Source organism: Hermetia illucens, chromosome 3, assembly GCF_905115235.1.
Source record: "Hermetia illucens chromosome 3, iHerIll2.2.curated.20191125, whole genome shotgun sequence".
Classification (NCBI taxonomy): domain Eukaryota; kingdom Metazoa; phylum Arthropoda; class Insecta; order Diptera; family Stratiomyidae; genus Hermetia; species Hermetia illucens.
The window spans coordinates 14730840-14755624 of record NC_051851.1 but is presented as its reverse complement, the minus strand read 5'-3'; the positions used below and the strand labels follow the sequence as shown (position 1 = coordinate 14755624).

The 24785-nt window shown below is 45.5% G+C and overlaps 2 protein-coding genes across 3 annotated transcripts in view; one reads left to right on the top strand and one right to left on the bottom strand.

Annotated features, from left to right (window-relative positions):
• LOC119651113 (transcription initiation factor TFIID subunit 1) overlaps window positions 1–5960 on the bottom strand; it is a 29218-nt gene extending 23258 nt beyond the window's left edge. For both annotated transcript variants that reach the window (XM_038054486.1, XM_038054487.1), the window contains exons 1-5: window positions 5793–5960; window positions 5550–5733; window positions 5388–5487; window positions 5214–5330; window positions 25–245 (exon numbers count right to left, since the gene is read on the bottom strand). In XM_038054486.1, coding sequence (XP_037910414.1) covers window positions 25–245; window positions 5214–5330; window positions 5388–5487; window positions 5550–5733; window positions 5793–5929 — 759 coding nt within the window. In that variant the 5' untranslated portion in view covers window positions 5930–5960. The remainder of the gene's footprint in view (window positions 1–24; window positions 246–5213; window positions 5331–5387; window positions 5488–5549; window positions 5734–5792) is intronic.
• Window positions 5961–6298: 338 nt separating this feature from the next.
• LOC119651114 lies at window positions 6299–16537 on the top strand. The gene is made up of 4 exons (XM_038054488.1): window positions 6299–6565; window positions 15749–15873; window positions 15932–16050; window positions 16113–16537. The coding sequence occupies exons 1-4, from the start codon at window positions 6451–6453 to the stop codon at window positions 16336–16338; spliced, it is 585 nt and encodes a 194-aa protein (XP_037910416.1). The 5' UTR covers window positions 6299–6450; the 3' UTR covers window positions 16339–16537.
• The last annotated feature ends 8248 nt before the right edge of the window (window positions 16538–24785 follow it).

Genomic DNA, 24785 nt, shown 5'->3' with positions numbered 1-24785 from the left:
ATCTTATTAAGTTTCTTTATTTACTCTTTGGTCTCTGGATTGCTTTCTCTTTCGTCGACGTTTACGAACGCTCCGCCAAATTTGTGGAAGACTTGATGGTTTTCCAGGGCCGAATAACCGTGAAAATCGTAAGACTGCATCGGGACGAAAGTCAGGAAATAGCTCGCGAACATCAACGTTGGCATATTTTGATGGGAGCATGGCAGCTAATGGCGTCTCCAATTTTTTCTCACCTGTTCCATCACCTGCGAAGAGAAATTCAATAACATTTTAATAAGAAAATTTATATGGTTTTAGTAGATTTTGCCTCCCTTGAGATCTATACATTTTAAAGCGTATAGATCCCAAAGGAAGAAGCTTCTTTTTACGAAATCATGGCTTGAAATTACATTATTACATTACACATTATCCCAACGCAACACCCATCTTCATGGATGTTTTTGTGATTGGGGTAACCAACTATAAGGACTGTTTTATTGAAGGTTTTTAGGCTAAGCTGTAAATACTGGCATTCTCTATGACTGGAATTTCCACGTTCGCATAACTTATTTGAGCATCCAATTCCGACTAGGAACAGTACCGTTTTTCTCAAATCATCATTGACCGCATCTAGCCATCGCCGTTCCGATCGGCCTTTTGGTTTTTACCCATCGATGCTCAGATCAATCTTAACAAGTGAATTCTCGTCAGCATGAATTGCATGACCACACCATTTTATGATCAGTGCAACCTGACATTAATCGTTGATATCGTCATTTTGGGTATAATCATAGCGTGTTTCAAAAACAATCCAACAATTATAGCGATGGATGAAATTCTAGGCATATTGGACTGACTCGGGGTGAAAATGGTGGCGAATACCGATGACTTGACTATTGGTGTCAGGGATAATTCCTTTAGTTATGACTGAAGGACACGTTGGGAGAGGGGTGGGTGTAGGCTGCATAAATGCAACCAAAACGGAGCTGATGCTATCCACCATCAAGACAAGGGTAGTTGGGTTTCACTTCCCACAACTAAATGAACAAAGATTAGTTCTTTCCTCCAATGCAAAATATCTAGGTGTAATCCTGGATTCTGAGATAAATTGGAGACTGAACGTAGAAGTGAGGATTAAGAAAGCCTGTATAGCCTTCTATGCCTGCAAGAGGACCGTTGTAAGGAATTGTGATCTCTGAATGTTGAGAGCCATGGTTGGTCCCATCCTAAGGTACGGTTCTATTGTGTGGCCACGGAAAGGATCTCCTCCCTCAGCACCTTCACTGTAGCCTTCAGTGCTGTCAGATTACATGAGCCCGGATGAACAGCGACGCCCTCCTATAACATCTTATATGAAGTAACTCGGAAACTCAGGATATTCTCAAGGAACTGCGCCATACGCAAGCTGAGATTCAGGAGGAAATTTGCTGTGGGCTTTTCAACCAGAGCATAGTGTATAATTGAGACGTGTTGAAAGGTTATGGCACAATATTCTTCGCCGACGGATCAAAGATAGACTGTGGTGGGGGGTTTTTCAGATACACACAGTGTAGTCGAACGGAAAGGTCTTCCAGGCTGAAGTACTGAAGATACTGGAAACGTGTTTGCCAACTTGCGGTGTTTCTAACCATTAAATTATTTGAAATAATTAGACGGTTTTTACTTGTTCGCTAGTATTATTTATTTTATTCGCATATACCGATATTGTCTTCATTACCGGAGGACCGGGGGACTATCAACGATATGCACACTGCACTGAATTTAGCACTTTCGTTGATGCGCTGTTCACATAAAATCGTTATGAAATGCAATTAAATGATCCATGTTGCGAGAAACATATATATAGCACAGTTCATCCTTGTTTTTGTTTAGATTCAGTCTCACACCTTGGACAAGTTACTCGAGATCAGCTTTGTTGTGAAACGCTACGAAAATATTGTCTACATAAAGAAAAGTATAATTCTCCTGGAACTATGCCAACACTTTCTGCCTAAAAAATTATATTTTTTAGTTTGTGGAAGCAGTTAGTCTTATTATTATTGTAGCGGTTCGACTTTTTTCTCGCTAATTGCCTTGAGCTCGGACGTAATTGCGAAAGAAATATTTTTCATAGAAAAAGTGACGATTTCTTGACCGGAGTATATTCGTAACATCTTCCTCCTTCATGTCCAGTAATCCTCAATTTTTCTGAAAATTGTTATGTTTATTTTCTTGTTTATAATGACTACGCATCCTTGTGGTTCGTTTTTATACGCTTGAAGCAAAGTTCATATCTCCTACAGATGTATGGGCATTCGCGACAAGACCGTGATGAGGGTTGTGACTGGGCTAATGTGTCAGCAAATGAGTGAGATCTGCTGCTCGATAAGATTAGGCTGTGTCTCGGACACCGAGGCACCAGCAAACAAAAGCCACTTCCATCTTCTCTCTGACAAGGAGCATCGCCCCGAAGCGACGCACACACGGTAATTAAAGATAAGAATAGAATAAGCTTTCTGCCTCCGATTTTTTCTGTATGGCTTGACTGTCAGGGCACTGGGCCTTGTTATCGAGAATATCGACAAAAATGCCAAATTTGAGATTACCAGCCGACAGGCTAAAAGTCCACCTCAATTGCCCCAATACCCATAATAAACTAACCCAACTAATCAAGATCACCATACTGGAAGGTCATTCCTTCACCCTGAAGGAGGAGAGAAAGGCAAACCTCTCCCCACGAGTTTACACCCAAAGACGAGGCATCGGAAATTAAGGAGTTAATACAGGTTACGCCAATCCATGTATTAAGGTTTTCCACCCCGTGGTCACGAGCCAACGACACCAAGTTAAGCCTCTTCCGTGTGACCCTCAATTCCGAGGCAGATGCCAACATAGTCACTACACAAAATACCCTATTTCATCAGCGGATCAGCTGAGAGAAACTCAGAAAAGGGGATGTGCTACCTAATCTTTAAGTGCAAACAATTTGGCCACGTTTCCTCAAACTGCGGATACGACCCCAGATGTGTCAAGTGCGCGGGCCCACACGCCTCTAGTTACTGCCCCTGTTCGACTATACAAGACAACGCTGACAAAGAGCCGGCGGCGCCCCTCAAATGCGCAACTTGTGGCCAACTGGGCCACCCAAATTCCAAAATCTCCATCCAACGTAGAGAGAGCTAAAAGCATCACGCTATCCCGCTCTGCTCGTTCTTCTCGCTCTCCTAAACGAAACCAGACTGGGAGAGGCCCCCGACGTAAAACTACATGCATCCGGTTACATTACTTTCCGCAATGTCGCGGGCAGAGGCACAGCCATCTTAGTTAGATCGGGACTTACGGCAAATTCCATCCCATCGGCTCAGTTAAGAACGAAAACGGCAATGTGCTCTTCGATTGCTTCCAGTCAGGCCCATTCTTTGGGGCGCGGACATCATTAACGCTGGAGTGCTAATTTTTCCTCGAGGGTCTTCCTTCCTAGACGACTTTATAATCTCGTCCAATCTTTCAGCATGTGCCACTAGCTGCTCCTCTTTGGCAGCCCACTCCGACCACCATGCCCTCAGCCTCTCTGCATCTACAGTAAATTCTCCCTTCCTTCCACCACCCGCATAAATGCAGATCCATCAATCTTACAATCTGGAACGACTTTCAACGCGACTTATCCAGTGCGCTGGGTCTTCCCTGGACAAATCGCGCATTTAGTCTAATGATGAACTAGTCAGCTAGTCAGTCAAAAAAAGAAACCTGCTCTTATCGGCTTTGAAAACATAAGCGAACGGCTATGCACTCTACGCTTGCGAGGCAAATTTAAATATAAGCCTCGTTAACGTTCACGCCATTACAGAGGAGACTGCAGAGTCAGAGAACGATACCTTCTACGAGGCAGTAGAATGAACCCTCGAAGCATGTCCCAAGTATGATATCAAAATCATACGGACTATTTAATTAGGAGGGTCACACGAAATGGTTGTTGGAAGTACCTGGTTTGCGCGGAAAGCGGTCCACAAACATACATGGGCCTCTCCAGACGGGACCACTTTCAACCAAATTGACCACGTGTTGATCGAACCCCGCCACCTCTCAGCGTTGATGAATGCCCGAATATATAGGGGAGCCACAACACCACCCAGAATCCTCTCTGACAATCAGGTGAGAGTTAACACTGGAGCCATCCACAATACAGCCCTCCGCAACACCTATAAGAGGGAAATCGATGCCGGAATAACCGCAGTCAACAGAGATCCTGGAGATGAAGCATCAATAAATGATCTTCACAATCGCCTGAAGAACGTTATCATATATACGGCCTCAAACATACTTGGCCCCAGTCGGAAAGAGTCGGAACGGCTGGTTTGACGATAAATGTACGCTAGCAACGGACTGGAAGAATGCTGCATACCGAGTAATGTTGCATTTTCAAAGAACGCGGGCGCGGCGCAGATACTTATCACGAACTCCGGCGGGCGGAGAAGCGACTTCACAGATGGAAAAGGAAGCCTGGGAGAACCAACAAGTCTGGTAACTCGAAAAGTACAGGAAGCAACTGCATCAGGCGCGGAAGTTTTACCAACAAGTCAGCAGGATGAAGCCTAACACACCTCGCCGTTCATCCTGCCGAGACAAAGAGGGAAATCTGATTTCCGACAGAATGAGCATATTGGAGCGATTGGTTGAGTACTTTGATGAACTACTCAACAACCAAAACATCGGCGGGTTGGAAGTCCCGCCAAATGAGGACGGCGGACAAATACTGCCACCACCAGGTATAGAAGAAACAGTCCGTGCAATTCATCGGCTTAAAAATCATAAGTCGCCGATGGAATTACAGCCGAATTGGTCAAATATGGTCGAAAAGTCTATAAGGGCAATGTCTATGGTAGAAAAAGAAGAGCCAGGACGCCAGACAGGTTTTAGGGGTATCGAATTGTTGGACCTCGGCGCAAAACCGATATATCTGGAGTTCCTTATTAAGGCAGGCCTAGACCGGATACCGGTGTTGCCCCGTTGATGTTGATACTTAACTTTTAGATTAATAGATTTTGTCGAACGTTCTTTCGGAATTCTCGACGAAACATTGAAATCTCTCGCCTCTTTTGTGCTTTCGGTGGTTATTTCGAGATGGCTGGGCATTTTTTTAAGTCCAAATTACTCATTGCAACCTAAGACTTTTCAAAAATAAAAATTTGGAGAAAAGGCAATCCCAATTCCCTACCATGATCAAATATCCAATTTTGGGCAAGAACAAAACTTACCTTTTTCTTGCTTTATGTCTAAATCTCCATCACTTCCTCCTTTAATTGACTCTTGACTGGAACTCCTCAGAGGCAAACTCGGCGGTGGCATCAATTCCTTGTCGTCTCTTTTATTGTCTTCAATTTAAAAATCTCGTTACTGCATGCTACTGAAAGCAAGGATTAGATACTCACCACCATCGCCACTTTCCGTTTTAACCGTGGTTACAATTCCGTCTTTGGAGTCAATACTGACCGTACTTGCCGGTATTTCATCTTCAATGTCGCATTCAGTCTGAAAGTGTACATTTAATAAGTTTCTATATCGAAGACCGTTATGTGTGTTTACAATATTACTTTAATTACAGGACAATCTTCTGCTAATTCATTTATGTCAGAATAATCCACAGCGTCGTCGTCCTTCTTTGCAAAGTCGTCAGACTTCTGGCTATCGTCGCTGTCCTCCTCATTGCCATTCCTTTCTTCATCGTCTTCCTCGTTGGTTTGTATTACTTCATCGAGCAAAGCGTTTAGACCCAATCTATAGCAAATCAATTGTGTCATTAGAAGGCAAAAATAAGGGAATAAATCTCCTTTTACCTCGACAACGAGCCAAGTTGCTTTTTTACTTCCGAATCGAATATGTCGTCCTCTAAACGACCAGCCGAATCTATGTTCCCGAACAGGAATCCGGTCAGATCTACATCACTTCTTTCATCGTCGCTATCATTATCCATTGTGAAGAGTGTTTCGGGGCAAGAATCAGAAGAAAATTCCTAAATAAACGAGTTTTACTCCTGCAGCAAACGATTATTGAAAACGAACATGGCTCCCGCTGTTGTAGGAAATATTTGACAACTGAATGTCAAAACATTGGAATCTGCTTCTTGATGGCCTAGAAAAAGGAGTTAGATCGACACCTTTTTCTGAAGTGGTAGGAAATTTTAAAAAATCGAAAGATATATAAGTTGAAAATGATTGCTTTATATTTGAGGAGTTATACAGTGAATTAAGAATGCTATGAAGTGTAACCACAATTTATTTTTATGTCATCAACGTGCCATACTATAATTTAGTAAATGTACAGCGGCATCTTTTGGTATTAAAAAAATATGAAGACAATTTAATTTTGGCTAACTTAACTAATGTTATGGATGTGACAGTTTGGAGACTCAGGATTTGAATAAATTCGGTTGATGTTCTAGAGGGTTTTTCTTGTATTTTGCTATAAAAACACGGTTTTTTATTTGTTCGCGGGATGAAGAAGAGCAAGGTAACAAAAGTTATGCAAAAGTATGTAAACGCTGTAGCAATATGCACTGAGAAGGAGATACGGTTGGCTAAAAGATTTAGAGATGCAGTTCAAGTTTTTGGTATGTTGATATTTTTTTTGAGAAAAGATGATGTATTTATCCTGTTTTGTTCTTTGATGTCGAGTTTCAACCGGTTATACATATTTTTGCTCTATACTACTACCGCGTTCAGCGTTACTTTTCATAAACAAATTGTTATTGCCATCTCGGCTTTAAGTGTTGTAGGGTAGGTAGGTAGGTATCAGTGGCCGCTCCGAGGAGCCCAATTTGCGCTTTGATGCGCCGTTTTGATGCCACAAACTCCTAAGACCGTGACCGTTGTTATAGGAACAGGGAAGCAGAGTCCAGCTGGCTCGGATCTTCAGAGCCAGCCCGTAGCATTCACGAAGGAAAGCAGCTCTCCGACCCTGCAGCTAGAAATCTCACTGAGCTCCCCAAAGAATGGTTTATCCTGTGTCCGCAGCCTGACTCGAGCCAGAGCTGGGCAATCGCAGAGAGAGTGCATGAGGGTTTCCCTTCCTTCTCCGCAGCTTCGGCAATGCGAGTTGTAGGTAAGCCGAGCATAGCGGCATGGTCCCCTATTGGCCAGTGCCCCGTGCAGACCGCCGTAATCTTGAATGCGTTTGCACGCGTCTGGCACAGGAGCTCTCGTGATCGGGCTATGTTATAAGCGGGCCAAATTCTCCTTGATTTGGCACAGCTTGTAAGCCTTCGTCATCTCAGGCCCGCGGCTGCTAGGTAGTGCGAGTGGACTCGGCCCCCGACAGCCGCCAGCGGAACACCGACTGTATTCCCCGAGGGACTACCAAGAGCAGAGCCTTGGGGGTTGTAAATTGTAAAAAAAGGGCTCAGGCAAGTATTTTCTCCTATTCTCGCTGGAGTAATCCCTAAACAACACACAGACTCATGACAGTTTGGGTGACACTAATGTTGCCCGGTATCTCATTTGCCTCATCTCTCAGGAGCTTCGATTGCTCGTTCACCGTGTCGTTGTTCAATTGGTTCACTTAGGATCGCCAAGCTCTCTTGCGCGTCCAACTCCCTACAGTTACCGCATCCTTTGAAGACCTCTACGTTGTCTCATGTGATGCTATGTCTCTCCTCAATGATGTGCCGTGCTATCATGGGTCTCAGCGATGTGACTGTTAACGCTTCTCTCTCGTGCTCTCTCCAGCGTACCGAAACTAGTCTTGTCGTTTGTCCTGTCCCGTTGGGTTCGTGTTTTAATTTAATATGGGTTTGCAAATAAATAACCTATCCCGCCTTAGGGAAAAATTAACGGTTTTTTACTCAGATTCATAAAAAATCGGTTGTCTCAACACCTAATACAAAACCGGCGTGTGCAAAGGGGGTTTGTTCTCTTCATGAAATGGGACAAAGTAGCTACTCTGGGGGACTTGAAGCGTTGTGGTGCGCCGTTTTAAGACCGTGAATGCCGTAAAAAGGGTAAGGGGGCAGGATCTAGACGGCTTAAATCTTCAGAACTAACCCGTAGCGTTCACGACGAATAGCAGCTCCCCCTCAACCAGGGATCGCTTTGGATTCCCAAACAAATTGTTCACCTATTGCTCGCATTCTGGCTCTAGCTAAAGCTGGGTAGTTGCACCGGAAATGCTTTCGGATCTCTCCCACCTTTCTACAGCTCCGAGTTGTACCATATGTCGAGTCTGTTGGTAGGGCCCTATATAGGTCAGTGCTCCATGCAAACCGCCCTAATCGTCGTGTACGCGTCTGACCCTAATGCTCTCGTGTGCACGATTTGTTGTAAGAGTCCTTTTTTTGGCTGGAGGTGGAAATCTTAAAAAGAGGCTGCTGCGCCAGACTGTAGCAGTGTGTGGGATTCTCACCCACTTAAAACCACCCCGTGAGACCACGGTGAAGCATTACTTCGCGAGGTGGGCTCTGGCTTACACCAGCACAAATAAAGTCATGCGTCTGTCGCGCTTTCCGAGCTCGTTCCAGTTCCTGCAGCTTCTCCTGTGTCGCAGTTAATGTTCCGTTTATCACACTCCAATTTGCTGCGGACTTCAGAATCTTCACGAAATTATTGGGTCCGAAAACTGCGTTGAGGGCATCGTTTAACCTCCTTCTTTCATTCGCTTATGTCGGAAAGAGAAACATAACATGTGGAGCATTCGGGACAGTCTGGGGACATCCAATCCGAAGCGATGCAAGTACTTCTTGTTTCCATTGTGTCACGTATGGAACTGCGTTAAGTGGTAATTTAATTCTCCATGTTTGCGCCCCACCGATCTTTCAATACACGGGATCAGGGTGTGGGTCCAGCGGCCTTTTTCGGAATTATCCCACCGTTGTTGCCATCTCTTGTACAGCTCCTTCCTATTTTGGGAAGCCCGCACTTCGGCCGGATTCACTCTCCTTCCCCGATGGAGACAGTGTTCCTCATTTGCTAGAAGATCCAAGGGAATCGTCCCCCCGATGACACACACCGCAGCACTTGATACAGTCCTATATGCACTGCACACCCTCAGTGCGATTGGCCGGTATGCCGAACTGACCTTTGAACCAGGAATGCGTTATCCAGTGCGCACGTCCAGACAGGAGCAGGATACATCAGAATGGGTTTCACCATCTCTGCGATAAGCAGCCGGCGACTAGATTTTGGCCCTCCAATGTTTGCCATCATACTTTCTAGAGATGGGCTGGCCTTTGCTGCCTTTTTGCGCGCATATTCCAGGTGCCCCTTGAAGCTCAACTTGGCATCGATCATTACTCCCAGGTATCTAATGATCGAACCCGGATTTTGACAGTGTCGTTTTTCCGGACCGCTTCCGTCTTATCTTCCGCCAAGTCCAATTTCACTATTTGGAATTATGTTTTGATAGCGTGAATGGTTTCACTTGAATATAGATCCACGTCCTGGTGATGTTTCGCAACTACTACCACTGCCAGGTTATCAAAACCAATCAATGTTTCCTCCTTTGGCACACGAAGACCGAGCACTCTGTCATATATTATGTTCCACAGCAGAAGCTCAGTACAGAGCCTTGGGGAACACCTGCTCTCACAACATTTTGCTTCGGCCCGTTGTTCGTCTCCAACCAAAGAAGTCTCTCGGAAAGGTAACTCAATTATCCGAGCTAAGTAACTAGGGGCACCCAGTTTAGCCGAGGTGCCCTTAATCCAACCCCAGGCCGAGTTAAAGTCAGTATTGACATCCAGCGTTACCACCGCGCAGCACTTACCAGCGCCCGATGCTTCCCGGGGTGCATCCGTTGCAATGGCATCGACCGTGGATCGCGCTCTGCCAAACTGCCGCTCCGATAGACCACCCACTAACTCGACGAATGGAAGCAACCTGTTGTATATCAGCCTCTCCAACATCTTCCCTGTAGTGTCTAAAAGATAGCTGGGCGGTATGAGAGGGCTTCGGTAGCAGAGCCAACCAGCCTCTTCCACTGAGCGTGAAACACTCCTTCAATCATGCACGATTCAAATGTACTTATGAACCATGCGGGTCTGATTTTAGCAGCCAATTTCTGGGCTTTGTTCGGAATCCCGTCCATTTGAACAAAAGTCGCGGGCACGTCACTTGGGGTTATTTTTGTACACGAATCTTGTTCATTACAACCTGATTCGTATTTGCTTCAGGGCACAACTGTGGGGTCTTAAGTCCTCATCAACTTAATGCCGGAACGGACCAAATGGGGAGCAACTTACTCCCTCTTTTCTTGGTTCACGGACCCCGGTCCGGCATTAAGTTGATGAGGACTTAAGACTCCACAATTCTCAAAAAAATATTTTGAGCTCTGGCCAAACTCTGGTCAATAAGGCGGATTAGCGCTCAATATAATTCGTAGTCATGGTGTGTTCTGTGAATTATATAAAGGAACATTAAACATCTGCGAGCCGCTTCGGTCACGCTGCTGCCAGGGCAGGGCAGCGTCTGACAATCTGCCTCTGTCCTGGTAAGAAACCGTAAAGCCGTCGTCGCCTGACATTTTTTTTAACCCTGTTACTTTCCCAATCGCCTCCTTAGTACTTTTATTAATCCGTGACAAAGCATCTAATTTGACCTTAAAAAGCACAGAATATGCTGCCTCTCACTCATAATATCGAATAAATGATAAGATAATACCCGATGTACACAGAATAAACTGAATACAACAAACTCAAGGGTGTTGCAATCGGCAAAGATAAAGAGTAGGATTCCCTTCAAACTTGATGAGCAATTGAAAAGGAGGAAGAAGCACTTCACCACGATTCTGACTCTTATAACATTCAATGAAGTTACACTTCTTGCAGATGATATGATGAGCCACCGTAACATGTTGATACGGACTGCTACTTGAAACAGAAGTGGCCGTCGTATTTTATGGTTTTTCTTCGAAATTTTCCCGTGTAACCACAGCGCTCTATGTAGGATTGATATTTCCAATCGTCTATAAATCTGTGGAATTTGAGGTCCTTCTTAGTGAACGGAAGAAGAGGGTTATCGTTAAAATTCCGAATGATCTTAAGTCCGACAACTGGAGGAGCATTTGCGTGTTTGCTGCTGCCGCGAAAATTTTAGTTAAAATCATCCTGGGACGTATCAAGAAACACGTCCAAAACTCGATCTATAGTGAGTAGGATAGTTTCTGTCCTGGGTTCGCCCGCTCTGCACACACCTATTATCAAAATAAAATCTCAGAAAGTGCGTTCTTCACGTTGCCTTGGCTAAAAGATGTGGAGGGGTTTAATGGACTATGTTCTCTTGCCTCAAAGAACACGATTACCCTAAAGTCATCTACTTGCTCTCTCACTGGATCATGGCGATCAATTCGAATTTATGTTACACGATGCTAGACAATGCAAAAGCATTAAAGGTTAGTAAAAAAGTGTTCAAAGGGTAGTATAGGTCCCGGGGCGAAACGTGGATTGGTACCCACGATGGAGCATAAAACCTGGGAAATGCCTGCTGAACCAACACCAACAGCTCTACTACCAAACCCTATCTCCACCTCCACGTGGTGACCGCTGGGAGCTCTTCCTTGACGAAAAGCTGCAGACGGAGAAGGATGAAGGCGAGTCTCCCGCGCCTAAAAACGGGACAAATTGTACCAACTGGTCCTCCAGATTGGGGATTGGGTAGCGCTGACAACCCTACACGGAAAACAACTTGTTACGAAGCCACAACAGGAGCCTCGGATAGGACGGATTTTAAAACGACGGACCCGGCAACGACAAAGGAACAACGATTTACGCTTTTTCTCATGGAACGTGCGCTCCCTGTACAGAGATGAAGCTGATAAGTAGCTAGCCGATACCCTGTCCCAATATAGGGCTGATGTAACAGCGTTGCAAGAGATGCGATGGACAGGGACCGGTTTCCTGGAGAAGAGCCACTACACCATATATTATAGCGGTCATCCAGTAAACCATGTGCTCGGAGTAGGTTTCTTAGTCAGCCAAAAAATGAAACCTGCTGTTATCGGCTTTGAAAGCATAAGCGAACGGCTATGCACTCTGCGCTTGCGAGGCAAGTTTAGAAATATAAGCCTCATAAACGTTCACGCCCCTACAGAGGAGACTGCAGAGTCGGAGAAGGATACCTTCTACGAGGCAGTAGAAAGAACCCTCGAAGCCTGTCCCAGATATGATATCAAAATCATACTTGGGGATTTTAACAGCCAAGTAGGGAAGGAACCCGTATTCAGGCGATACGTTGGCTCCCATAGCTTACACGAAAAAACAAATGATAACGGACTGCGGACTATTCAATTAGCAGGGTCACACGAAATGGTTGTTGGAAGTACCTGGTTTGCGCGGCAAGCGGTCCACAAACATACGTGGGCCTCTCCAGACGGGACCACTTTCAACCAAATTGACCACGTGTTGATCGAACGCCGCCACCTCTCAGCCTTGATGAATGTCAGAACATATAGGGGGGCCAATATAGACTCGGATCACTATCTCGTTGGCATGGTGCTCCGAGCTCGAATAACAATACCACCTAGAATCCCCTCTGACAATCAGGTGAGAGTGAACACTGAAGCCATCTACAACACAATCCTCCGCGACACCTATAAGAGGGAAATGGATGCCGCAATAACCACAGTCAAGAGAGGACTTGGAGATGAAGCATCAACAAATGATCTTCACAATCACCTGAAGAACGTTATCATGGATACGGCCACAAACATACTTGGCCCCAGCCGCAAAAGGAGTCGGAACGGCTGGTTTGACGATGAATATAAGCTAGCTACGGAACGGAAGAATGCCGCATACCGAGTAATGTTGCATTCTCAAAGAACGCGGGTACGCGCAGAGACTTATCACGAACTCCGTCGAGCGGAGAAGCGACTTCACAGACGGAAAAAGGAAGCCTGGGAGAACCAACAAGTCTGTGAACTAGAAAAATACAGGGAGCAACCGCATCAGGCGCGCAAGTTTTACCATCAAGTCAGCAGAATGAAGCCTAATACACCTCGATGCTCATCCTGCCGAGACAAAGAGGGAAATCTGATTTCCGACAGAATGGGCATATTAGAGCGATGGGTCGAGTACTTTGATGAGCTACTGAACAACCAGAACATCGGCGAGTTGGAGGTCCCGCCAACTGAAGACGACGGACAAATACTGCCACCACCAAGTTTAGGAGAAACAGTCCGTGCAATTCATCGGCTAAAAAATCATAAGTCGCCAGGAGCCGATGGAATTACAGCCGAATTGGTTGAATATGGAGGCGACCAGTTACACCAAGTGGTTCATCAACTTGTGCTCAAGGTATGGGACAGCGAATCAATGCCTGACGATTGGCAACGAGGCATAATTTGTCTCATACATAAAAAGGGAGATATCACACAGTGCAGCAATTATAGAGGTATCACGTTGCTGAGTACCATCTATGAGATATTCTCCAATATCTTGCTAGGCCGGATAGCCCCATACGCCCAGAACATCATTGGCCCATACCAAAGAGGCTTCACTCCAGGCAAATCAGCAACAGATCAGATTTTCTCTTTGCGGCAGGCGATGGAAAAACTGTTGGAATATGGACAACAGTTGCACTATCTGTTCATCGACTTTAAAGCCGCCTATGATAGCATAGCCAGGGTAAAACTGTACACGGCCATGAGAGAATTCGGTATCCCGACGAAATTAATAAGACTGACTGAATAAGATAAAAGCAGCAGGATCACTCTCAAGACCATTCGACATCAACAACGGTCTACGACAAGGGGATGCGCTATCATGCGTCCTCTTTAACCTGACCCTCGAGAAAGTGATCCGTGATGCTGAGGTGAATGTAAGAGATACGATTCTCTTCAAGTCCACCCAACTACTGGCCTATGCTGACGATATCGACATCATGGGAAGAACCACCCGAGACGTACAAACTGCCTTCATCCAGATCGAGCAGGCGGCGCGAGATCTTGGGCTGCACATCAATGAAGGCAAGACAAAATATATGGTGGCAACGTCAGCACCGAAGACGAATCAACCAACAACATCAAACCGCACTGGTCAAACACAAACACGAACAAGAATAAGGATAGGAGAATACAACTTTGAGACCGTTGACAATTTCTCCTATCTAGGGTCGAAAGTCACAACCGATAACAACTACGATGATGAAATCCGCGCACGGTTGTTGTCAGCCAACAGAGCCTATTTCAGCTTACAAAGACTGTTCCGCTCGAAACGTCTCACCATAGGGTCAAAGCTCTTACTGTACAAGACTATGATCTTTGCCAGTCCTCATGTATTCCTCGGAAACTTGGGTTCTTAGCAAGAAAAATTACGAACTCTTGGTCGCGTTCGAAAGAAGAATCCTCCGAAGAATTTTTGGCCCCCTACATGAGGATGGACGATTCCGTAGCCTACACAATGACGAAATCTATGAGCGATACCAGGACCGTCCGGTTGTGGATAAAATCCGGCTCAATAGGTTACAGTGGGCGGGTCACTTAATCCGTATCCCACCCGGAAAGTCTATAATGGCAATATCTATGGTAGAAAAAGAAGACGAGGCAGACCCTGCCTAAGATGGAGCGATGGCGTAGGTCAGGACGCCAGACAACTTTTAGGGATATCGAATTGGTGGACCTCGGCGCAAAACCGGAATGTCTGGAGTTCCTTATTAAGGCAGGCCTAGACCGGATACCGGTTGTTGCGCCGTTGATGATGATGATGATGAAAAAAGTGTTCACTTACACCTAAAGGCTCGATGTTTGGATTCCTAATGAACTCAAAGAATTTAAGTTGAAAGTGCGTATTAACATATGTGATATGCTACTAAAAGCTCAGGAGAACAATCTTTTCCTAAAAAAAATCTTTATCAGCTCGTAAAAAATAGGTGAGATGTACTGCCGCACCCAGTATGCTCGCCTGATCTTGCACTGGGTGTTGGATATTGGCCAAATGGCTATGGATTTGGAAAAGGAAGAGTAGAGTCGAGTTGAAGCTAAAGATATTCTTCCTATTTGCATTAATAGGTAGAAGAGTGAAGGTGTCGAAAAATTTGTATATGTATGCTAGCGTTTTATTCCGCCGATGATGGTACCTAACTTGATGGCGTGGTGCATTAGAAGCCTAAGTTCGCTTTCGCTGTCTTGTTCAGAATCTGGGAGTGCAACTATCTCAATAGCAGAATTAAGTTGAAGCCATTTCGTGCTAAGTTTCTCTCTATGTTACGAGGTAGGAATAGTACATAGGAAGTAACCGCCAGCACGCAGCGCCAAACTTTAATCGATACATATCTGCGTCATGCTATCGTGGTATACTGTCCTGAAGCATTGAAAACTTGGTCAGCGCACGGACCAGATACCCGTGGACGTGTCGATGAGAAGGCGGAGGTGGCAGTGAATAGGTCACACAGTGAAAGAGACCGACATCACAGGATACTCTGCGAACAGGTCGCTCTAGAACTATGTAGTATAGATCAGTGGAGGCGGAGTGCAAACTTCTCGGAAAATTGTGGTTGATCTTTTATTCATTTCATTCAAACCTACCCTGGTGCGAACCCCAACCACATCGCGTATTAACACACCTGGATTCTGTGTATGACGTAAGCAGAACTGAAGTATCCAAAGGACAGGCTTTTGGGGTAATTTTCTCTACATGCTGCCTTGGCTGGTTAATGATGATTAACTCAGATGGAAGGAAAGCGTCTGCTCGACATTACATAGGAATACCTAGGAAATAGATTAATAGTGTTTTTTAGAAAAATTTAGAGAATAGCTTACATATAATCAATACACAAGTTAGATGGTCTGCAAGTAAACACTTCCTTTGCAGAAAATGCGGAACAGAAAAAGGCGGAAAAGAGAGGTTTGCTGAAAGAATCTACTAAAATACGAGAAACAATCGAAGCAACCATTGCTAACTTGCGCACAGTAAAAAGTAACCAGGAAATTGAAATGGTAATATTTCACAATAATTGGTCAGTAAAAGCCCTAATCAATCCACTCCTTTTGTTAGATTCGTCTTAGACAACAACTTAAGTCATTAACAAAACGCTATGCCGCTCAGGAAGTTTACTTGAACAGTGAAAGGTTTACAATACACGAAATGGATCGGGAGATTGCTTATAAAAAACGGTAGTTTGTAGCTTGAATACACACAAAACTATGAAATCTGGAATAATTGAAATTTATTTTAGTATAATTTTGAATGTTTTGAAAACAGCAACGGATATCTACGAAGATGAAGCTAATCCAGCCGATTTCGTCCGAGGATTTATTATTAAAAAATTGGAAAATATTGTAATTCCATATGAAATTGATAAAAGCAAATGTTCCGCAAGTGAAAGTACCGATCAAATGTGGGAACTAGTGAGACAAACTAGTCCGTATACGGAGAAATGGGAAGACATATTATCGGAATGAGCGTGATGTAGTTCGTGCTATATTTTTTATATAAGGGAAGACTTCTTAACTCTTAAGTTTAAGGTAGGTTTTATTTCATAATATTTAACTTGTGTGACCTAAACTCTTTAAAGTTGCAAACACGTACAAGTTTAGACGTAAATGATATGCATTTATTTAATTGTTGAAGTATTTATACTTAAATATATTTTTATACCGAACACAAGGTTGTTTTATTTATTCTGGAGGAACAATACGAACGCTACGTTATATATTTGTTATGAGATACTAAGAAAGTGTGAGCGCTGAGGTAATATTCCGTAGTTAGCGCAGTTTGTTTGCTAGATTAAAGATAAAAAAGATAAGTGAAAGAAATTCACAGAAGGAGGGCAACTTTTGTTAATAAAATATTTGTTACTTTGCATGATTAATGAATACAAGCAACGACTCAAATTCCGAACAAAGTGAAGAGAAGAGGAAATTGCATCCTTAACGTGAAAATTATATTATGTTCTCATAGATTCTAACCATTGGCTGACTCTTCACAATAGTCAAAGGGGCGCTCACTGCGACCACCACGGGACGATGTCGTTATTAGTCGCAGGCGTAGTCCTCGGAAATGGTCAGTTCTCGAAGTACTTCGTTTAGGACGTTACTATGATCGTAGGACTTCACTGGTTAACATCCGGACTCACAAAGTGACACGACTGCATAATACCGTGTATTTAAAATTAATGTTAAAGGGGAGAGTCAAATCATACATTAAGATAAGATGAATCCCAGTTGGGTACATCTAAAGAACTATCCTCGGCCAGGGACACCATTTCCGCACGGAGATCTTCTTGCAGGCTTAGAACATTATTCATAACATCCATTGCGTATGACCCCCCTCCAATTCTACTTTGGTTAGAGCCGATTTTAGAGAAAGGTGGCTTCCATAATCGTACTTAAGGGGATGTTCAAGACAGACTCTAAGGTCTTTAACACAAAAGACGTGAAACTGATTGGCCGAAAGTTTTTCGCAACTTCATGGCCGCGTCTGCCGGCTGAAATGAATGAAGCAATGAAAACAATGCAAGCTCTTCTACAGTGGTGCAGTACATAGACGAATGAAATACAGCCTCGATAAATCTCTACAATCCACAACCTTTTTTTGCTGTTTATAGAACGTGGCTTGCATTATGTCTTCTAGACCCGAAGATTTATATGCGGAGTAACTCTTTATAGCCTAGCTGATTTCATCCTTGGTGACAACCGATTTAGATATTCTCAAGCCATTGGGGCTGCATAACCTCTAGTTTCCTGACACGTCCTACGGCAGTGGTAAAGTATTTTTGCTATACTCTTAAGGTGATTTCGAATGCCTTTTTCAAAGCCCCAACCGTCTGTAGTCCTATTGTTTTTGTTTCCGAGCTATCAAAATCTCGGCAGATGCCGGATTTTACCTAATACTAGCACTAAGTGCCAAGCATTTAGGCTCGGACGATCTTACCTACTTAAAAACTAAAGGGACGCTGGTGGTGGTGGCCGATGGTAGGTTAATGGGAGAATCCGTTGAGAACTCCCCACAACATCGAGCACGTATGCAGAATGGTGTACTTCTGCATGGTTTGAACCAGACGGTGCGAAAGTCCCAGGACATCAAGGGAAGCCGTGAGAGATTTAGGTACAATACCTGTAGCTGACAATATTATGGGAACTACAACCACCCGCTCGAGACGCCAAATTTCTTTGATTTCCCGAGCCAGCGGGTCATAGTTCACCTTGTTCTCCACGTATTTCCGTTCAATGTTACTATTATGAGGGATAGCAACATCTATCATGTACGCGGAGCGACCCGTCTTGTCAACTAACAGTACGCTAGGCTTGTTATGTAGAGTATGGCGATCAGCAGAACTATCAAGTACTGCTTGCGGCTCATATCGGTAAACCGGGCATGTTCCCGTGATCAGCCCATGCTTGCATGCAAGGTTTTGATGGATAACCTTACATACAGCATTATGCCTGGTGATGTATTTTTTCGTTGCCATAACAGTGCGCCTAGAAATGAGATGGTCCAACGTCTCTAACGCCGAACCGCACATTCTGCACTGGTCGTTCTCCACATGTTCTTTCATGATGAGCTTTTTATAAGCTCGGGTGGCGACCACGCCGTCCTGAATAGCGCACATGAACCCCTCCGTCTCAGCAAAGAGCTCCCCAGCACACAGCCATCTGTTCGACAAATGCAAATCGACAAATGGCTGCCAAAGACAATTCACGTGTTTACCGTGCATTGCCTTCGAGTTCCATTTATCGATCTGCTCTTGGTCCGACTTCACCCCATTCAGAGGATTGAAAGATCGATCCTTCAAGTTAAGTGGAATCAGCTCACAATCTGCCTTACAGACAGCCGCATGCAAGGGACTCGCCTACTCTTTGCTGTAAAAATAAGCGCGCAACAAGTCGACTTGGCGATGATGTTGTGCCACCACGTCAACCACGTCGCTACCTTCCATGTCACGAGGCGGGTTCATCCGCTCCACGGCAGACTTTGGATGATGCATTCGGAATTTGGACTTAGTTATCCGTATCCGCCGCTGGACGTTTTCCAGATCGGTCTTCGTCCGCGGGAATATTCCGAATGCATAAGCCAGTGAAGGGATGGCGAATACATTCAACGCGCTTATTTTATTCTTCCCCGACAGATGCGATTTCAGCACCAGCCTCACAAGTCGCAGGAATTCGGACAGCAGAGCATCGTTCAGATCATCAATTCGAGCTTGGGTTTCTTGCAGAATTCCTAGGTACTTGTAGAAGTCTGTCTCGGTCATAGCTTCGATGTAGAGGTCACCAATGTCTGGCATGCGACTCATAATGAGCTTTGCGGATGGCTTGGATTCGACACTTGTCTAATCCAAATTCTATCCGAATATCACCCTGAACATGTCTGTTATTTGCAACAGACTTCTAAGATGGTCGTCAGTATCAGTATACAACTTGATGTCATCTAAGTACATCAAGTGTGTCAGGTCGTACTTAGCACGTAGGGCATACTTTATTGCAAAACCATGCCCTCTAGCATCATTCAGTAGCCGTGAAAGGGGGTTCAGTGCCATACAAAGGGGGTTCAACGAATTCCCCTGGAAGATGCTCCTCCGTATACGGATGGGCTCTGAGGTATTAGCACCCTCAGATGTACGCATTGATAAGGTGGTATGCCACCCTTCCATGACTGTCGCCGAAAAACCTTATTAGTTTCGGATCAATGCGATACAGATGTAGAAGATCGATTAGCCAAGTATGCGGGACGCTGTCGAAAGCCTTGGCTTAATCGATATAGCAACTAAACAGGTTTCTTTGGCTTCTAGTTGCTTGTCCTACAACTACCGATTCGACAATGAGTTGCTCTTTGCAACCCCTTGACCCAACTGGGCAACCCATCTGCTCCTCAGACAGAATGTTGTTGGTCTTGTGGTACGCATTGACTCTTCCACTAATTCTTCTTTTTCTTCAGCCTTTGTCCTGTTCACAAGTGGGATCGGCTTGTCGTGATCGGCTTCGCCATTTGGCTCTATCGAATGCCTGATCTGGGTGCAATCTCAAGGCTTTCAAATCCCCATCTAGCGTATCAAACCGCCGTTGTTTAGGTATGCTTTTTGGTCGTTTACCATCGACTTCGATGTTCAGACCAACCTTGGCAAGTGAATTCACGTTAGCACGAATTGCGTGACCATACCATCGAAGACGCCTCTCTCGCAACTTTTCCACGATCGGTGCAACCCCATAACGATCGCGGATATCCTCATTTCGGATGTGATCAAAACGTTTCACGCCAATAATCTAACACAACATCTGTTGTTCACTGTCTCTTATAGTTGCCCAACACTCAGAACCATAGAGAGCAAAAGGACGGACGACATTGCGATAAATTTTAGATTTGAGACGTTCGTTGATATGTTGATCACAAAGAACACCAGTTGTGGAACGCCATTTCATCCAGGTTGCGTTAATGCGCGAAGCAATTTCATAACGCAGTTCTCTATTGGCTGATAGCATTGGCTCGAGATATTTAAATCGCTCAGTTCGGGGCAAATCACTGCCGCTGACAGTGATTGTGCCTGTTTTATGGGTCTCGGTCGTCAAAAATTCAGTTTTTTTTTAGATTCAATCTGAGACGGTGTTGCATGATGCAATGATTCCATTTTTGGACAAGTTGCTCAAAATCGTTTTTGCTATCAGATGCTAGGAAAACATTATCTGCATAAAGCAGTGTGTTTGGGCGCTGGACGTTGGATATCCCATAACAAGAACAAAGAGGAGTGGTGAGAGGGCGCTTCTTTGATGAACACCAATAAAGACATGAAGCGGTTTTGCTACATCCGCCACACTTCGAACTTTACTTTTCGGATCGTGGTAGAACAATTGAACCCAGCGGACGTGTTCTTCTGGCAGTAAGTGTTATCGTAAAGCATACCAGATGAGTTCGTATGGCACACGGTCAAACGCTTTCTCTAGATCCAGAAATGCAATGAAAAGAGGGCGATGCTTCTCACGGTTTTTCTCCATGGGTAACCGCGCAGGGTGATTGCGTCAGTAGTTCGACTGTTCTTGATAAATCCGGCTTGATTCACGGTTATTTAAACAATTTCGCGAATATGGTTTTCAAGAATGCGTTCAAAAATCTTGATGGTATGGGAAAGTAAAAGGATCGGACGGTAATTTGAACATTCTGCTGGAGTAATTTTCTTTTTCCATATTGGAACAGTGGTGCTTTCTTGCTAGTGGATGGTGTTCCTTCCTGAATAACCCAATTAAAGAATTCACTGAGCCACAGTGTTGGGTTCAAAGTCTTCGCTTTCCAGAGCTCAGATGCGATGTCGTCAGGTCCTGTCGCTTTCCCCGATTTCATTCAGTTTATTACTTCCTCGACTTCAGTTGTGGTGACGGGTGGAAGTTTATTGTAAAGATTTTTGTAATGGTTCACTCGGGTGACTTCTTTGCTTCCCGGTTGGCATTCTTATAAACTTGGCAATTGGCCAGCATTTTATCGCCGAGAAATTTGTGGTAGAGGCGTTTCTTTTCACGGACCTTCATTTCAACATCGTCATTCCTAAGCCAAGTAGCCAGTTGATGTCCGGCTTACCCCGCTTGGTGATCCCGAGGGTTACGGAGGCCACTTTGTCGATCTTGTCTTTAATTTAGCTCTACGATTCTTCCACATTCTTAATGGTTGGTAATCGTGTGAGTGAGATCATTTCTTTGTTCTCACGAAATCGCCACCATTTAATGCGCCGCGGGCCAGTGCGTTCCTCACGTTGTTTTATCGGTGACTTAATTCGCAGGACGGTAATCAACAGCCGAATCTGAGGTGCGATTGTCTCATAGGGAATGGCTTTGCAATCAGTGACAGTGATAAAATGTTGGCGTCTAATGAGAATATAGTCAATTTGCGTTTTACTCTTCCCACTATAAAATGTAGGAAGATGAGACAATCGTTTAATGAACCATGTATTCATTACAAGGTCATGGGTGTCCGCAAAATCGATTATACGCTCCGAACCTTTTCACCCACATGACTATTAAGGTCGCCGGCAATGATGGTAGCAGGCACGTGACAAGTCTTTTCATCTAGAAATTGCCGGAAGGCATCTTTCTCGGCATTAGGTCGACCTGTCTGTGGTGCGTACGCGGTGAAGAAGTGAATAGTGCGCTCAGTTGATATAATGGCGGGCTTCATCAGCCGGTCATCAAATCGTTTGACTTCTTTAATTTTTTTTTTTTTTGGGAGTAGGGTAAGTGAATGCATTTACGCACAGAGTGTTGGACTCCCGCAACAGCACGCTGGCGGACTACCAACTAAACACCTCCCTGTCATCAGAGAACTAGCCTGGAACCGTTTGACACATTACTTCGGGCTAGCCCTTCCGCTCTCCCGGCCTTCAAGTCAGGGAATTCCCTTCACCAACGGGAGGGGAGGGGAGGAAGGGAGTTGTTAGTTCAGGGAACCCCTTACCGTCCGATCCCTCTGCCGGTCGAGTTCAATCTTCTTCGTAGTAAGAAGAGCCCGAACATAATGCGCAATACGATTCCAGATGCCAGCGCTCTTCAGCATCTCTCGCACAATGTTATCTGGAGAGAGCTCCCCTGTGTCTGCATAAAGCTGCTGGCGTCCCACCTCTCGCAAGAGAAAAAGGTGTGTTCAGCGTCATTCGCCACTCTATTGCAGAACACACAATCAGGAGATCGCGCCTTCCTAACCCTGTGCAGGTAAGACTGAAAACCTCCATGCCCACTTAGAAGTTGGGTAAGGAAGCAATCAATCTCACCGTGCTTTCTGTTCAACCACGGGTCTAATTTGTCGATGAGCCGCGCAGTCCACTTGCCCCTTGGCTCATTTTGCCAAGAAAGTTGCCACTCGTTAAGGGTGGGTTGACGTTCTTCACGGGCAACCACTTCTCTTAAGTTTTCGCTCTCACGACGGTAGATAGCTTTGCGCTCCTTGGCAAGAAGGGCAACGGGGATCACTCCCGCAATCACCATCACAGCCGGTTCGGAGACGGTGCGATAAGCAGACGCCACTCGCAAAGCTCCCCGCCTCTGCACTTGAGCGAGGCGTTTACGATGCACCTCCTTGTCAAGGGCATCAGCGCATACCTCCGCACCATAGAGAAGGACGGACTGCGTTGCTCCTATGAGGAGACGTCTCCTAGTTGATATAGGGCCGCCGACATTCGCCATTAGCCGACTCAAGGCCGCGACTCCTGCTGCAGCCCTGTCCGCGGCTGCTTTGATTTGCTCGAAGAAGCTCATCTTCGAATCGAGCATTAAACCAAGGTATTTAATCACTGGTTTTGACTCTATAGTCAACTCGCCGATCGATATGGGACGCAAGGTCGGGATTCTCCTTCTGGTCAGGATGATTACTTCGGTTTTTTCCAGCGTAAGGTTGAAACCGTGAGCAGTCATCCATCCGCTTATCCGTCGCATCAATATGCCAAGTCTGCTTTGCGCCTGTTCAACAGTGCGTCCGGCAACAAGTGCCGCAACGTCGTCTGCATAACCGACCAGGCGCGACTCTTCAGGCATATCGAGTCTCAGCAGACTATCGTAGGAAGCGTTCCAGAGGTCCGGCCCTAGGATGGATCCTTGCGCTACTCCCGACGTGATTTCCATCCTCCTCTGGCCCTCTAGCGTCTCATAGAACAGGGAGCGGTCTTTCAGATAATCCCTCAATATCCGCAAGAGATAGCTTGGCACGTGAAAGGAGTTCTCTAGTGTGCCTAGCATATCTGTCCATCTTACGGAATTGAAGGCATTTCTGACATCAAGCGTTATGAGGAGCACTATCCGTCTAAACCCAAACTGCCTTGCGGATAAGTCCCCGGCAGCACGGATCGCTTCAGCGAGTCTCCCCCGAAAAGCTTCTCGAGCACTTTTCCGGCCGTGTCAAACATACACAGCGATCGGTATGCAGACGGGAGCTCCGGGTCTCCTTTACCGTTACTGATCAACGCGAGTCTGGCCACTTTCCAGCGACAAGGAAAAATGCCCTCCTTCAAGCACGCGTTGAACGCTTCGAGCAGTAATTCTGGCCGTTGGCGGAACACCAGTTTGTAAACTTCCGCCGGGATGCCATCAGGACCTGGCGCCTTCCTGTTTTTCATAGTGAGAACCGCTTCTTCGAGTTCTCCCATTGTGAAAAGGGGGCAATCCACGACGCTTTCCGCGCTGTTTACATCAACCCGTACAGGGTGTCTGGGGAACAATGCCCGCACAATGCGGTCCATCTGGTCAGTGCTCAATATGCAGGGCTTCCGCAGAGCCCCGATTTTCCGAGTGACAAGCTTATAGCCAAGTCCCCACGGGTCATCATTCACCTCATTAACAAAATTTTGCCAGCCGCGAGCTTTGCTTTTATTTATAGCGCTGCGGAGTCTCCTTTTTGCTGATCTATCATATATTGTGCCTTTATGGCACATGCCTCCTCGTTGGCGTACAAACGTTGTGCCAAACGGCGGAGCTTATGACACTCCTTCCGTAGGTCGGCAATTTCCGCCGTCCACCAGTACATAGAAGGCTTGTCGCGCCTGGGGCCTCTCCGTGGCATGGAAGCCTCACACGCCGTCGTTATCAGATTCATCACTGAATTTACGACGGTGTCAGCTGCGACACCACCACCCCCCGGAGTGCTCCTCAGCGCGGCCCTACCTGCTCTAAGAGCTTCGACGAACCTTCCGATGTTCACCTTCGCGACATTCCACACGCAGGGGGAACGTCCTGTTGGTGCTCGCCGGCAAGTAGCGTCAAACACTTCGAACGCAATGTACTGATGATCACTTGCCGAGAAGTCTTCTAGGACTCGCCACCCGTCCACCGATGATGCCAGAGATTCCGACGCAAAAGTGATGTTGGGAATGCTTCCTTCACAACCTGGGCGCCGAAACGTTGGCGTGGATCCGGTGTTTAAAATTACGAGCCCGGTTCTC

What these genes read in the sequence shown, in the direction of transcription:
- LOC119651114 (XM_038054488.1), top strand. Translation starts at nt 6,451, where the DNA reads ATGAAGAAGAGCAAGGTAACAAAAGTTATGCAAAAGTATGTAAACGCT. An exon ending in AGATGCAGTTCAAGTTTTTG is followed by an intron (nt 6,566 to 15,748) that starts GTATGTTGATAT and finishes CTTCCTTTGCAG; the next exon opens with AAAATGCGGAACAGAAAAAG. An exon ending in GTAACCAGGAAATTGAAATG is followed by an intron (nt 15,874 to 15,931) that starts GTAATATTTCAC and finishes TCCTTTTGTTAG; the next exon opens with ATTCGTCTTAGACAACAACT.